A 15419-nucleotide genomic window follows, 5' to 3' on the forward strand; every position below is an offset into this window, starting at 1 on the left:
TTAGTCAACTTTATTTCAACAAGTTAACATGCTGTATTCTGCGCTGCCTGCTTTCTCTAATTGTGGCGGCTAGACACCAACACGTTTTACAACACTGTCAACGATAGCAGCGTATCGTTCGCTCAACGCGCGCAATTTGAAACTGGCATGCAAGATTCTCAGAGAATATATTTAAAAAATATAAAATGCAAATTAATATCGGACCACCTGTTGCCTGCAAGCAGAACTAAACCTATGCATAAATTACATGTCAAGAAAAACATGGAAGCTAATGTCGTGCACGAGCAAACAGAAAAAATAGAAAAAAGCAACCAAATTTAGAATTTAAATATAGCAATTAGGCTGATTTATGCAGCCCGTTTGCAACTAACATTAATTGCCGCCAACAACAAGTGCCCCAATGTCCATTCGAGCCTGAGAATTGTGGCGCCGCACACACACACAGAGAAACACACATTTGAATACGTATGTAAATTTTTGGTACAAAACCAAAGTCGAGCATGTGAAAACTGAATTTCCACGAAAAGTTGTCGCTGCATGCAGTCGATGCAATTAGCCAATGCTTTTTTTGGCTCCGTTTCGATTTGGTATTTTAAGACAGCGCTGTGCCCAAATCCAACTACGAAAAAGCAGCCCCCGCAGACGTTATTAACTCGCATATCTGTTGTCTTATATTTTTCGACTTCTTTTTCAGTTAGTTAAGTAATGAATTGCCTTAAATGTCAATTAACTGCTGCTTTAATCAACGCCAATTATTTGTTCTTCGCTATAATGGAGGCACATACGTATAAGTCAACCAGTTAATTGCCTTGTTATTAGACGTTTGCTTTTGGCTATCCTCTATTTATTTAATTGCTTCGATTATTATCGCAGCGATCTATCAAAATTGCGTACACAAAGATTTGTGCCATTTACAATTTGCATGCAAATTGAAGCTTTAATTAAGTTATTGAGCATTGAAATCGAAAATCTTTAACGTGGGCAGCCGTTTGGGGCTGGTTCTGCTATTACGCATAGTTGACGTCGTTCTGAAAAGGTGCAGCTCGCTCAGATGCTTCGATAATAGCACACAAAGTGAGCTCTTAGTAATTTAAGTCTCGGGTGGAGCAGTTAAATAGTTTGCATAAACTTTACATAGCTTGTTTCAATATATTTGTATTTTGTTTTACTTATATTTATGTAGCACAAATCTTAACTTGAAATAGTCTCAAGCAGTGAATATATATTGTAGATTGTAGATTGTAGATTTTATTGATCAGCAAACTTTTGATTCTCATAAACCTCTCATGCTCAACATGCAAAGTATCTTTATCTTGTATATTGTTCAGTTACACCTCGATGCCCTCTTCAGTGTCGAGAATTAGAGAAGGTCAGATGTGCGGAATATGCTGCCTGCAGCATCATTAGGTTAAGGGATTTGGGCAAAAACCTTGTTCAATCTTTCAAAGTGATTTTATATATGATATCTTCCAGATGCAAATGTAACATTGATTCATGATGGTAGTCGTAATGCACATGGAACACAGAGTTCATCTTGTGTATATGTCCTTAACATGTAATACAAATATAAAATAGCTTAAAAAGAGACTTTTGGCAAATGAACTAGAAATACAACAGCAGTCAGTAGAAAGTATCTATAAGATACATAGTGTGAGCTGTCTACATCCTGATCAGTTAAAAAAGAGATACTTCTGAAGCCCAAGCATAATTTATCTCCAGCTAGGGAGGACAATTTCTGGTCACATGTTAAATTAGCTTTCCATAACACATTAATCTGCCGATAAATTAGCCGCAATGCAATTGTTCCGCTAAAACTTTTCTCGCACTCATTTATACAATCGGCAGCTGTTAATGCGCCTTGACGATTGGCAATTAAAATTGCATTTTCCAGCTTGGTTTATCAGATGTCTACGTGGCACGACATATGCCAACTGACCTATATAAATATATACATATGGTTGCTGTGCTGCGAGAGTCAAATCTTGGTCAGTGGTGCGATTGTCAGATAGCCAGAGGCTGTCGCTGGCTGGCTACCGGTTGAGCTTAGTTTAGTTTGTAGTTCGCTGTTGAAGTCTTTCGTTTTTGGCCAGCCAGCAAAAACGCAGGCAAATTAGTCAAAAAAAGTTACAATTATATAAAAATCTAGTTATAGTAAGCTATATATATATAGAGCCATATAAGCTATATGTATATTTATATATGTATCCAAGTGCCAAGTGGGCGTTGCATGTTTGCCTTTCACTTTCTAGCGCCGCAGCTGGCAGGATATTTATAAATCTATATATATATGCTCGCTATGCTCGATTATATAATAGACTCTGCCCAGATACTTGTCTCTTTTAATGCTTTTTGCTTAGCTCATAATTAGCTGAACTTTGCAAACAACTGCAAACAATGTTGCCTGAGCGGCTGTTGTTGTAGCTGCTGCTAAGACTGCGGCTCGGCTGCTTGTTGTTCAATTGAGACATTATTCAATTTGTGACAGACGCGAGAAAATTTAACGGCCATAAAAATAACAAAAGCAAAGTCGGCTAAATGCGACCCCAAATTGACAACAATTAAAGCCATTTATTTTGGCCATTTCCCAAGGCGTTGCTGTTCTCGATTTCGGTTACAGCCCACAACGACTGTAAGCGAGATTGGGTATGCATGACTGCAGGATACTCAGCTATGTATTGGGCTACAGGCAGATATTGATTCTACGAAATAATTTAAATTGAATTATTTTTTCTGTAAGAGTTATTTCCCTTATCTGCTATAGGTATAGATAATGATCTATCAAGTTTCAATTCTGCGACGAGGTATCTTAGTCATTTGCACTCTACAGCCAATATACCCCTTTGCCCACTTGGTTTAACTATCACAATTGCGACAACAAACATTTGTTGGTCGATCTGCTCGACGTTTAATGAGCACCAAAATTGTAAATTTAATTTATATCGTTTGCAGCGCTTTTTGTCAGACGACAAATTTCGTAATTTCTGCACTATTTTATATTGAACGACAGAAAAAAAACTACAGTTGTTGTGTGTAAACTATGCCGACTCAGCGTGGACTCTGGCCTGGTTGCATGTCAAAGGTGCATAAAACATGCCGCCAAGAATCGAAAACGTAGCGCATTGAATCGCGTCGTCTGTGTGAGTCCGGTTCTGTGCCATTTTTTGGACTGGCTTTAATTGGCACCTCGACACCACTCACTGCATCGTGTGTCTGTGTGTGTGTAGGTGCACTTGATAGTGGTGCATGGCTCACATTGCGTCAATTTATGTGACACGCATTTTGTGCATTGTCAAAACTGAAATACGCGCATTTGTTTTCGCACATTGTAACACGTTTGCAAGAACTGGATGACAAATATTGCTGCTGCTGCTGCTGCTGCTGTGCCACAGCTGACAGCAGCAACTGTTGCAGGTAGTCGCCAGCAGCAGCAACTGTTCAGACCGTGGATAGCCGTCGCTTGGTCACGCAATGCGTTGTGACATTGAGTTACGCACGTTGAAAAATATTGAAAAAGATCTACTTTGCTTGAATTTGATATCTTGCGAGATATTTCAACTTTATGCTCGTAGCTTGGTAGTTTATGCAGTTATTAATTGCGAGTATCAAATCAATTTGCTGTGCAGCTGTTTGAGGGTCTCAAAGAATTTAGTTGGTTAATTTCGTATCAACCTCATATTGTTATTAAAGGCATTTTTATTATTTTTTGCCTATTGAAGTTTTTTTAAACTATAAAACTCTGCGGAACAAAGGTCAAAGCCACAAGCTGCCGCAAAAACTAGTCAGCCCAAAAGTTGTAGAAGCAGAGCTTCAATTCTCTGCTCATGTATTCTCTGTATCATGTTCTACTATAAAATGCTGAGGAGAAACTTTGAAACTTTTTAATTAACTTTCGAAAGATTTACACTTTTAAATGTTTCTTCCTCTTCTTAGCTATACACCTAGCTTTCCTCAGTCAAGTTCTTTAAGTACATCTCATGTAAGCTATGTCTATCAATTTTACTCTACCGCTAGATCTGTCTGTAGATCTCGCTCTAGCTCTTCATCTCCCACTCTCTTTAGATCCCTTTCTGGATCTCACTAGATCTTTCATTCATTCCCTTTCTAGATTTCACTATCGATTACACATTACTCTCGAAATAGCTATTTTTCTCTCTCTCTAGACCTCTATCTAATTCCCTCTGGAGATCTCTCTCTCTAGATCCTTCTGTATATCTGCCTAGATATATCTCTCCCTTTAGATCTTTCTCCATCTCTAGATCTCTCTCTCTCTGAATTTCTCTCTCAATATCACTTTGTATACCTTTGTCTAGATCATCCTTAAAATCTCTCACTCTCTCTCTGTCTCTCTCTCTCTCTTTATATCCTTAGATTTCTTTCTGAACCTTTCTATAGATCTCTCTCACTCTCTCTCTCTCTCTCTCTCTCTCTCTCTCTCTCTCTCTCTCTCTATCTCTCTCTGTCTCTCTCTCTCATTCTACCGATCTCTCTATAAATCTTCCTCTACATGACTCTCTCTCCCTTTCTCCCAATCTTTCTCTAGATCTCTAGATCTGCTTCTAGATTTCTCTACAGATTTCTCTCTTAAGATCTCTTTCTGCATCACTTTCAATGTCTTTCTAAATCTCCTTCTAGATCTCTCTACATCGCATCTTAGATCCCTTAATTCTCTTCATTCAAATTTATTTGTTTAAACACACTGAATAACTGTAAACTTAAAATGTTTCAAATATTTTTACTTCGCTTACGTAGAACACACACAGAAAACACGCCAAAGCATGCGGCTAATGGAACCGCTTTTACTTGCACTCGCATTTCAATTTCGTTTTCATTACATTTCTGTGTGACTGTGTGATTGAAAGTGTAAGTGTGTGTGTATGTGTATGTGTGTGTGCCTGTCTCGCTTTGCTGTTGCAATCACTGGAGCTGTAGCTGTAGCTGTAGCTGACCAGAGGCTGACGAGACAAATGAAAATGAAATCAAAGCTAAAGACAAGCCAGAGCAGTTAATAGTGAAAATGGGGGAACTGAAACTGGAAACTGGCAACTGGGCAATGCGAGATGTGAAGCTGTGAGCTGTGAGCACTAAGCTGTTAGCTGTTAGCTGTGTGTTCGCTGTGGCCCGCTTGCCGTTGAGTGAGACTGGAACGTTGTTCAACTTACATAATCACTAGAGATAGAAACAGAGCACAGCAGCGGCGCAGCGAAAAAATTGCAATTTATTGCAAGAAAGAAATCTGCCAGACATTGTCTACACTCTGCCTGCTAGGCCTCTGCGAAACTCCTACTCGTTGTCTGGCTGACTATTTAGGCCTTTTGTCTGGCTGGCTGGCTGGAACGAAGCGCGTTCGCATTTTGGTCAGCAAACATGACTTTTTGGCATGTGGCTTAGTTTTGCTTTTAATAGACTTTGATTGCACAGTTTGTTGTCCCTCATGCCAGGCAAACAGCGACAGCTACAGCAACAGCAATGACAACGATTTGCATTGCAACATGGCGCAGCAGCATAAGTCATAATGCAATGGCACATTATTTGGCTCATTCGCGTTTGCGTGCCTCGTCCGCTAAAGGGCACAAAACGAAAGACTTAGGCAACGAACTGCTGCTGCTGCGTCTTAATTACGACTACCATAAAACTAAAATCACAAAAAAAACTTGCGAATTGCAATTGCGATGAAAGATGAGCAATGAGCGATTCTTCTAGCCAGCAGCAGCAGCAGCAGTAAAAGCCAACCCAACCAATGCGGCATTTGTGTAATGGGTAATTAAGCGCCTCGTCGTCAGCTAACAACAACAAGTTTTCCCACGATGCCCGCCTAGATGACCGGCTGACTGGCTGACTGCTTGACTCGGCTGCCCGGCTGTCTGGGCTACTGTGTGCGCGCGCGCGCTTTTTTTTTCGTTTTCTTAAGGCCCAAACAAACAGCCGTCAAGTACCAGAGGCCAATGATATATGCATTTTTCATGCCAAACAACAGTTGCAGCCAGCAGACAACAATGCGACTCGCTTATAAATTAGAAGTAGTCAAAATAATAGCCATATTTCTTTGGCGGAACCCTCATACAAAAAAAAGGTCAAAGCTGCACCAGCAGCAGCAGCAACAAGAAAAAAATTGCAGCTGCGTTTGGTTTTTTTATGCTTTTTGCTAGGTTATCATGACTCGAACTGTTCGATCTTCAAGCAGGCATTATAAGCATCGCCTACAGCTTCAATTGCTGCAGCTAATCAGCTGAACGCACTTAAAGCGATTTCCATGTCCAAGGGGACTGAGATGGTGTGTGTCTGTCTGTGTGAACAGGTGTGCCCAAGCCTCTTAACCAAATTGGTCAGCAACTCTGGAAATTATGATGGGCTCAACAAGTAAACGAAGAAGAAGAAGAAAGAAGTGTGTGCAAACATGCAAAGCAATTAATGAGATTTAATATTCGCAATGCTCAAAAATTGTAAATCTATGATAATTGAAATGAAGATTAAATTAAGCTTAAGGCGGAAATTATTTAAAGGCAGTCAAATATGACACTAGTTTAGTTATTGAGCTATAGCAAAGCGTCTCTAAGCTTCAATATTTATAAGAAATTTAGTTTTTCTAACAATTTTAAATATAGCTGGCAAGAGCTAAAGCGAAGTAGACTATTATTTCTATACTCGAAGTTAATTAAAAGTTAAAAATTTAGCGTATAATCGTTGTGTTAAAATGATTATTAATGAAAGACTTAGGCAACGAACTTGCCTGCAAAGCAGCATAAGTTAAATAGTTGAGTTCGGCCAGACTCCCGCTTCTGTCTACTTGGCCGTGCGTTTGTCTACATTTAAATTGATTTTAATAATTTAAAGCTAATTACAATTGTGCATTTATAAGCAGCAGCAAAGCTTGGCTGCTCAAGCCAACCACGCAGACTTGTCCAATGTTTGCACTTTACTTCTAAAAACTACTAAGTCAATTCTATTAAGCCATCAGAGTCCACGCAGTGGCACTCCAAGTAGTACAGTGTGACCGCCTCTTGCGGCCTATCGCATTACACAGCGTACTGTATGCAGCATTGATGGCTGTGGCTTCAATAGAGTCGTGGAGTAAAGTAATCATTGAATCTTTAGCTCTAGCCCTGTCGGTAACTTCCACACAACGAGTTCGCTACCTGTAATACCTAAGGAATTGCAGCTAGCACCAAGACTTAGAGTATTAAATTACATGAAGCAAAGGCAAGCCTAGCTCAAAGGCTGAGTGCTGAGTGCATATTTGAGTTGATAATTGAAGTAACTAAGTTGCTTGATGGAGCTATGCTGATGAGTACAAGAAAGTGAAGCGAGTTTACCTATTGAAACTGAACTTACAGCCTGCCATTTGAGTGTCAAGTTACTCAGCCACAGCTACAGTCCACTCAAGTACTAAGCAATGCTTTGCTGAGCAACATATGGGGGATATGTGTGCTATTGAATGTTCTATAAAGATATAACCTTAATACGAGGCAGGCAGCTAGCTGCATCAACTATTGTAACTGAGCTTACAGCCTCCCATTTGGGTGTGAAGTTGCTCGATCTTAAAGCCAGTCAAGTATTAAGCTATGCTAAGTTGAGGAACTTGTGAGGTCTAAGAGAGCTACACAATGATCAGTAAAGAAACTTCTCATCAAGACTCGTGCAATCAATCAAAAGAAGAAGAAGAAGCAAGAGAGCTAGTCAAAGTCAACCATTGCACATATAACTTAAGCCTTAAGAAAATTGAAACATTTTGAATACAAACGCTTTGCTGATGACTGTTTACTAAGTCTAATCAATTATATACATATCTAAGTCAACTTCAATATAATTAGCTTAACACTGCAATCACACATGTTTGCCTAACAATCTGGCCTTTGATACAGGCCTCTCAATTGAGTCTGGCCAGCATTTAAATACAAAGCCCTTACCCCAAGTATTTTTTTTCATTGATGACGTCAGATTGTGCTTTTAGGAAGTTCATCAAATGGGCAAATGGAGACCACAAAGACAGAGACGTCTCACTTGGCCAGTTCCACTTGGATGCGGTTGGCCATTGAAGCGCATAATTTGTGCGGAAATATGCAAAAAAGTGGAAAAAATTGATTGTGGCGACAGACAAACAGCCTGAACCTTTCGCCAGTGTTTTGACTAGTATATAAATAGCCGAGAAGTGCAACATTTCACGCTTAGTTTTTAGAGAAACGCGTGGATTAAATCAGCTGCGAGACACGCGCCAATCAAAAGCAAATTGGGGAGAGAGAAAAACGCAAACATTGAAATTCAATCAACAAAAACTGCAATGAAGAAGCGACAGCGCGTAAGTAAACAACCAGAAGCAGCAACAACTTGGACAACAACAGCAACAACAACAACATTTGACAGTTGTTGTTTGTGCTTCCGCATTACGTCTGCTGCGGCACGCGTCAAGCAGCAGGTGTTGTGGCTGCCAGTTCACCTGCTTTTGGCTCTTACGATCTTCTGCTCGCTCGGCGGCGGCTGCTCAGCTGTTGGCTATTCCTATGCCAGGTTCGAGGGTCCGGTAGCGGGGCCGGAGCGTCTGGTCACCGTGCACGATGAGTATGGCGGCGGCACGCACTCGGATTATGTGGCACGGCCCGAATACAGCTTCGCCTATGGCATCGAAGATGGCGAGGCGCGCGTGCTGCAGAATCGCAAAGAGACGCGCAACGGCGACGAGGTGCGCGGCGTCTACAGGTAGGTTTACAATTAGCTGCTGGCCAAGTCAACGCATTCATTAACGTCGCCAACACGCAGCGTAGTCGATCCTGATGGCACACTGCGCGTGGTCAAGTACACAGCAGACGACACGAACGGCTTCCAGGCGGAGGTGATCACCAATGGCGTTGCCACACTGCATGGCCATGGCAGCGAGGCGGGCGGCGCGGCGCATGTGGAGCAGCAAGTGGAACATGAACAGGCCAACGAGGTGGACGATGAGGCAGATGAAGCAGGTGCTGAAGAGGAGGAGGAGGAAGAGGTTGAGGCGCCACAACAACAGCATAAGAAACCTGCTCCCCCGCCAGTCGAAGGTCAGTATAAGGTACATGAGAATCAGCGCGATGAAGGCGAGGAAGGTGATGAAGCTGAGGAGGAGGGCGACAATGAAGGCGGCGGCGATCACGAGGAATACGAGGGCAGCAGCGAAGAGGGCTACGAGGATGCTCACACACAAAGTCAGCAGCAGGAGGAGGACGATAGCGAGGAGTACTAGTATTTTTGCAATTTTCCTGGTATTTCTGTGGTATTTTACACGATACAAATAATTGAAGACTTAGTATAGTTAACGCTAAGTTTTACGTGTGATATATATAAAAAAAATTAAAATAAATATTTTTTAATATTCACACACATTGGTATTTTGTAGGTTGCCAATCAAAATACCAAAAAATACCAACATCAAATGGGAAAAAAATATATATGAGATATGGCTACGATGTTATACAGTATTTAATTGGTATTTCAAACAAACACATTACAATTAAGCAAAAAAAATACCAACCAAAAATACCAAGAGTATACCAAATGAAATGCCTAACTAGAATACAATGTCTTCAGTATTTTACAGCTTTTTACTAGTATTTTAAAGCAAAGCATTAAAATATAACTGTAAGCAAGAACTAAGAGTACCAATAAAAATACCTATAATATACCAAGTTCAAATGTTAAAATAACTCATAACGTTTTTGGTATTTTTTGTTTTAAACTGATAGTGTATTTCTGTAGCATTAACTTAAAATACCAAGAAAATACTAACAAAAATACCAACAAAAATATGCAAAATCTAATACAAATTGTAATGTCTAATGCGTTTAGATTAGATTAGATTAAATATTTAAATAGTGTTTTTGGCTTGAATACTAAAAAAAGCCTTGGCTTACATAAGCAAATATATTCGGTTGGTTTTTTAATCTAAAAGCTAATTGAAATATGTGTCAGACTACTTTGTTGCTGCTGGGAATGGTTTTGCGTAATCCAACTGAGCTGACCAAAGAGAAGTCGCCGCGGCTGCTGCGACTGCTGCAGCTGCAACTGCTGTTGGCAGTGAAGCGTGTGCGTTGCCGCTGCGTTCGATCGGAATCAATCAGGCGCAGCAGCCGTCGCAGCAGCAGCAGCAGCAGCAATTGGCAATTGCAGCAACCAGGCATCGCGTATGTGCTCCACTTGGCAGCCATTTCGTCACTCGCTTAATTCATACGCGCAAATGCGCAAAATCGCATTAAATGTGCGAAAATTTTACAGAAGAGAAACAGGAGGAGAGACGCAATGCAAAAACAGAAATTGGATCAAACGACTTTTGTATTGCCGTTGACGATGCGGTAATGCTGCCGAAATGGCACTGGCCAGCTGACCAGCCGATCAACCAACCAGTCAACTGACGTGGCGAGATGCAACAGGTGAAGGAGTTGAGCACCTGGCAGCGTGACCAAATGCAGTTAGTTAATCTCACAATTGAGATGGAGACACAATTGGGCTGGCAGCTGTTTGGCATTTGGCTGGGCTTCGTGTGTGCCTAATTGACAAGCGCCTCTAATGTATTTGGCCAGCCAAATAGTCCGCCATCGGCCAAGCATCTCTCGCTAATAGCATCCCAAGAGTGGTGCCAGCATTGCGGCAACCACATGAAGATTTATGGCGTGCCGCTTAGAATGACGCGTTGCCTCCAAAACTGGACAGCATGCGTTCGGCCAGACGTGCAAGAATGCCAGTGAAAATGTTTTAATTAGACACAGATGCGACTAGATAGGGCAAACAGCAAAAATACGTGTGTAGCCAACAGACGACAGAGGCAATTTATGTGAGCAATCAACTTGTATTTAATTGCAATTTTATATGAAACTTGAAATTTATTTTGAAATATATTTTTCCTAATTCATTTTTTAAATTAGTTTTTTACAAAAAATATTTTATGCATTTTTAAATTATGTTGAAATAATTTTTAGAAAAGATTTTAATAATTTACAAAATATATAAAAATTATTTTATTATAAGTTTTTAAAATTTAAAAATTTTAATAAGCATTAGTTAAAAATTTAATTTAAAAAATGTAAACATTTTAATAAAAATTAAAAAAAAAAACTAGATTCTTAAAAATTTTTAATATTATTTTATTTATTTTTTTACGTAAATCAATTATTAGATAAAAACTTTATTTATTATATTTCTGTGATATTATTTTTTATTTTTTTTTTATTTTTAATTTCAATTGTTTAATTATTAAATATTTTAAATATAGTTTTTAAATAAATGCATATTAATGATAAATGTATAAAAAAGATACATATATTTTTAAATATTTTTATGTAAGAAATAATATTTCGTTTCTTAATAAAATTGTACTGACTTTTAGTTTCCCCCACAATGCACAAACATTTCACGCTTTGGTTGCACCACTGCGTATGCTTAACAAAAACCTTTAGTTCGCAGAGTTTTGTATTACATTTGGGAAATTGAAATATATAGCTTGCTTCCCCGAGGAAGCACAGCTTCATTGCAAATGCAGCGGATGTGCAGTAATTGTGAGCAGCTGCTAAAGGAAATGGCACATTACGCATACGCAGCGTAGTGCAACGATCAAAATAAAGCTTTAATACCAGCTCCAATTACATTTGGGCGCTATGACTTTGACGGCCTTTCTAAAAGCTGACCATTTGCATGAATGAACATAAATCAATGTCAATGCATAACAGACAAGTCATTAAAATCAATGCAAAGTGCGTTTAAATGTTCACAGAGAACCGACAGAAAAAGAGACCGAACCATTGTCCAAAAATTTGCATGCAGCGCATAAATCAAGATTAAAACTCTGTTCTACTTAACGCGTGACGTTCGAGCTGAGATTGAGCAGTTGGATATCGATTTGAATGCCAGCATATTTGTGGCATGCGTCGACAGTTGAGCTGAATTGCGCAGGTGCCACAATTAACGCAGTCATCGAATGTCTCGCCCCCACAGCGCAGCACAGCACAGCGAAACAATGCAATGCAATGACTCTCAAACTGTGCCGCTGCATTTGTTGCGCAATCGACAGACACAAAGGCAAAGACAAAGCGTGCTCCACTCTGTTCAGCTGCTGACCAACTAACCAACTAAACTCCAAAGGCTCCAAATCGAACTCGGTTCACTACGACCCCCCACCCCCTCCACCGCCTCCGCAAAGCTCTTAAAGTGTGATCGCGATCGTGACGTGGCCAACTTGTTTGTTTAGCCCCTGGCTCAGCATCAGCTGCATTGTTGTTGTTGTTGTTGTTTGCCTACAATTGTTTGAAATGGTTTTTTTGTCTGCTTTCGGTAAATGTGTCGCCTTTAAAGTCATTTTATGTAAGTCGATTCTGCTTTGCCTTCCACCAGCCTCAAATGAGCTTTTTACTATATTTTATTTTAGTTCTCTTAGCCACGTCTTTGGTTTCAGATTTTCCCATCGTAGCCAGCACATGTGACCACTTGTGTGCTCTTTCAACCAGAAGATATAATAATAATTTTCTGATATGTCAAGCAAGAACATTTTCGTGCTGCTTTTTTTTTTTGTTGTGGCGTGGGCGTTGCAAGAAATTTAAAGCCAGCGTGTCCAAAACTTGACAGCTTAGGCATAGATAACTTAACGCCCCATGTGGCCAAGCGAATTGAGCAAGTTCGATACGTCTGCGATAGTTCACATTAAGCTGAAGCTGGTTTACGACTCTGTCTCACTTGGCAAACTCAATTCACTAATTATAATAATTAAATTTAATTGCTGCCCAGATTAGCGACGCTTGACGACTTATTGATTAAACGAGTTGCAAGGCTTTGCGCTAGATTAAATAGGAATGCTTAGGCGCTACCCTGTACATATATTTAATAGATTTTCATATGCCATAAAAAACTCCTTTTTTTTGCTTCAATTTTTGATTTGCTATTGAGCTTCAACATGGATTTCAAAAGAAATGCATTACAAAAAAATTTTAAATTTTTTTACTTAAATCTAAAAATTAAAAAAAAAGGTTTTTTAGAATTTATTTTTAGAAAAATTATTTAAAAAAATTTTTTAAGAATAAAAAACTTTTTTTAGAGAATTAAATTTTTTTTTTTGAGAATTTTCTAAAATATTTTCTTTTCAATTTTAAAATATTTTTTAATTTAAAACAAAACAACTAAATTCAATTTATTTATTTTTCAATAATTTTTTTTTAAATTTTTTTTTATTATTACAGCATTATTATTACAGCAAAATAAAAGCATCTTTTGCTTCAGAGAGCAGCCCTTGTGCTCATAACTCTGTTAACAACTTAACAGATTCCATTTGTTGATATCATTTTAAGCATGCTTTGACCTCGTCCCATTTGGCATTTAAGCTTTATTTGACAAAAAAAAAAACAGATAAGCTACATTATTTTGTAACTGTTTCATTATTATGAATACGACGAAGGAAAAACTTGAAATACTCTACAAAGAAAAACCAATTTAAATCGCTTCACTTGGCAACACGTTTGCCGCAGTGAAATGTTGATTGAAAAACGAGCGGCGCTTGATATGCGTGCGACAGCAACAACCAAAACAACAACAAAAAAATCAGCATAAAATGAAAAAGTAAATCCAAAATATGCGAGCATTTGCCAACATCGAAATTCCTTAGACACAGACGCACGCAACACACACAAAAGTTCTGTGACAAGCAATTGCGTCAAATATGTAGTTGCTGTTGTCGTTGTTGTTGCTGTTACATTGGTAATTATAACGCCGCCGCCGCTGTCGCCGAGTGCCGCAGATATGGTAATAGTATTTGGAGAGACCAGAGTCAATAGGAGCTATTAAAACTGCCTCTGACTGTGAGTCGTAATTATAGCAGCCGATCAATAAATAAACAGCTTAGGCTATAACAGCAGCAACTACAACAGCAACAACAACAACAACAAGCGTAGTAGCAGCTATAAAGTGTCACTTTCAATTGCTGCATTATCTGTCCTTAAGAGATACACATTCAACTGCCGAAAACCAAGTCACAAAAGCTAGCAACGCCTTCACGGCCCAAGCAAATGCCGCACCCAGCAGCAACAGCAGCAGCAACGACTGCAGCAGCCACTGCAGCAACAGCAACTGCAGAGATCTCTGCCGGCACATGCGTGGTCTCTATGACTCTGTCTATTGCTATGTCGCCCACCCGCTGTCTCTCCTCCTCGGCTGCTCGCAGCAGCTGCAACTCGTTGCTGGCGTCGACGTCGTAGTTGCCGTCGTTGTCGTCGTTGTTGTCGCTGCTTTGCTATGCGCTGGCATCGCCTGCGCGCGTATATAAATACTTTTGGTCATCGTTGCAGACATCAGTTCAGCTTACGATTTCGTGCTACAAACGGTCCTCCAAAGCGTCTAAGCCGTGCCTTAATACACACACACACTCAATAACAGTTGTGCCAGTTCAGTTGAATTTTTGTAACGAATCCTTCGTCCTTTTTGTTCGTGTCGTGTGTCGTTGTCTGTGCTCAATAGAAACAACATGAAGGTACGACAATAAATCAGAAAGCAAAGCCAAATGTTGTGCAAGGACTCATTTCTCTGCCTCTTCTACATACAGTACTTTGTTGCCATCGCTCTGCTGTTCGCTGCCGTCCAGGCTGTGCCCATTGAGCTGGGTCACTATGCTCCATCGCTGGTGCAGGTGCATCATGCGCCAGTGCTGGCTCATGCTGTGCATGCCGAACCGGTGGCCTATCCCAAGTACTCCTTCAACTATGGCATCAAGGATCCCCACACCGGCGACATCAAGTCTCAGGCTGAGGAGCGTGATGGTGATGTTGTGAAGGGTAAGTTGAGGGAGCAGCAGAACCTAAAGAATCAAAAGTCGTAACTCACGAAATTGATGGCAAACAAAAGACTTAGGCAACAAACTTGACACAGTTTAACATCTCATTTAATTACAACCAGGCCAATACTCGCTGGTCGAGCCCGATGGTTCTGTGCGCACCGTGGACTACACCGCCGATGACCACAACGGTTTCAATGCCGTCGTCCACAAGACCGCGCCCAAGATCATCGCCCATGCGCCCGTTGTGCACGCCCCCGTGCTGGCACATGCCCCCCTGCTGCATCACTACTAAATATCGTGGAGTCGTCGAGTCATAAAGGTGCTCCCACACTCTCACACACACACGCACACAACAACCACAATCAATATAGGAACAACAGGCAGATAAAACAGATCCATTGAAACAACAAAAAGAAAAAAACAAAAATATAAGCAAAAACCACGTTGTATGTAAGTAAAATGTAGCTAAGAAGTTTTTAGTAGAAACGGGCGCCTTAGTGGGTGCCCGGCACCCGGCTGATCTGGCATGGCATGGACGAAGGAAATACGAACAAGAAAAAAAAACAAAAAACAAATACAAAAAGCAAAAACAAAAGCATAATGACTTGATCTTGCATGATGATGAAGATGATAATGAGAATGATGTTGG

The 15419-nt window shown here is 40.1% G+C and overlaps 2 protein-coding genes across 2 annotated transcripts; both read left to right on the forward strand.

Moving 5' to 3' along the window:
• Positions 1-5014: 5014 nt before the first annotated feature.
• Positions 5015-9208, forward strand: LOC111601588 (transcription elongation factor SPT5). The gene is made up of 3 exons (XM_023318243.2): positions 5015-5067; positions 8359-8691; positions 8752-9208. Exons 1-3 carry the CDS (start codon positions 5015-5017, stop codon positions 9206-9208), a joined length of 843 nt encoding a protein of 280 aa, XP_023174011.1.
• Positions 9209-13376: 4168 nt separating this feature from the next.
• LOC111601563 (cuticle protein 8) lies at positions 13377-15366 on the forward strand. Its single transcript, XM_023318209.2, has 4 exons — positions 13377-13560; positions 14286-14467; positions 14540-14768; positions 14890-15366. The coding sequence occupies exons 2-4, from the start codon at positions 14462-14464 to the stop codon at positions 15060-15062; spliced, it is 408 nt and encodes a 135-aa protein (XP_023173977.1). The 5' UTR covers positions 13377-13560; positions 14286-14461; the 3' UTR covers positions 15063-15366.
• Positions 15367-15419: the final 53 nt, after the last annotated feature.

This window comes from Drosophila hydei, unplaced genomic scaffold, assembly GCF_003285905.1.
Source record: "Drosophila hydei strain 15085-1641.00,03,60 unplaced genomic scaffold, DhydRS2 tig00008128-arrow-arrow-pilon, whole genome shotgun sequence".
Lineage (NCBI taxonomy): Eukaryota > Metazoa > Arthropoda > Insecta > Diptera > Drosophilidae > Drosophila > Drosophila hydei.

Excerpts from the sequence above, each read along its gene's own strand:
- LOC111601588 (XM_023318243.2), top strand. The coding sequence starts at position 5,015 with ATGGGGGAACTGAAACTGGAAACTGGCAACTGGGCAATGCGAGATGTG. Across the intron at positions 5,068-8,358 it reads GCAATGCGAGATGTGAAGCT|TTGTTGTTTGTGCTTCCGCA; the intron begins GTGAGCTGTGAG and ends AACATTTGACAG. Across the intron at positions 8,692-8,751 it reads GAGGTGCGCGGCGTCTACAG|CGTAGTCGATCCTGATGGCA; the intron begins GTAGGTTTACAA and ends GCCAACACGCAG.
- LOC111601563 (XM_023318209.2), top strand. Across the intron at positions 14,769-14,889 it reads TGATGGTGATGTTGTGAAGG|GCCAATACTCGCTGGTCGAG; the intron begins GTAAGTTGAGGG and ends AATTACAACCAG.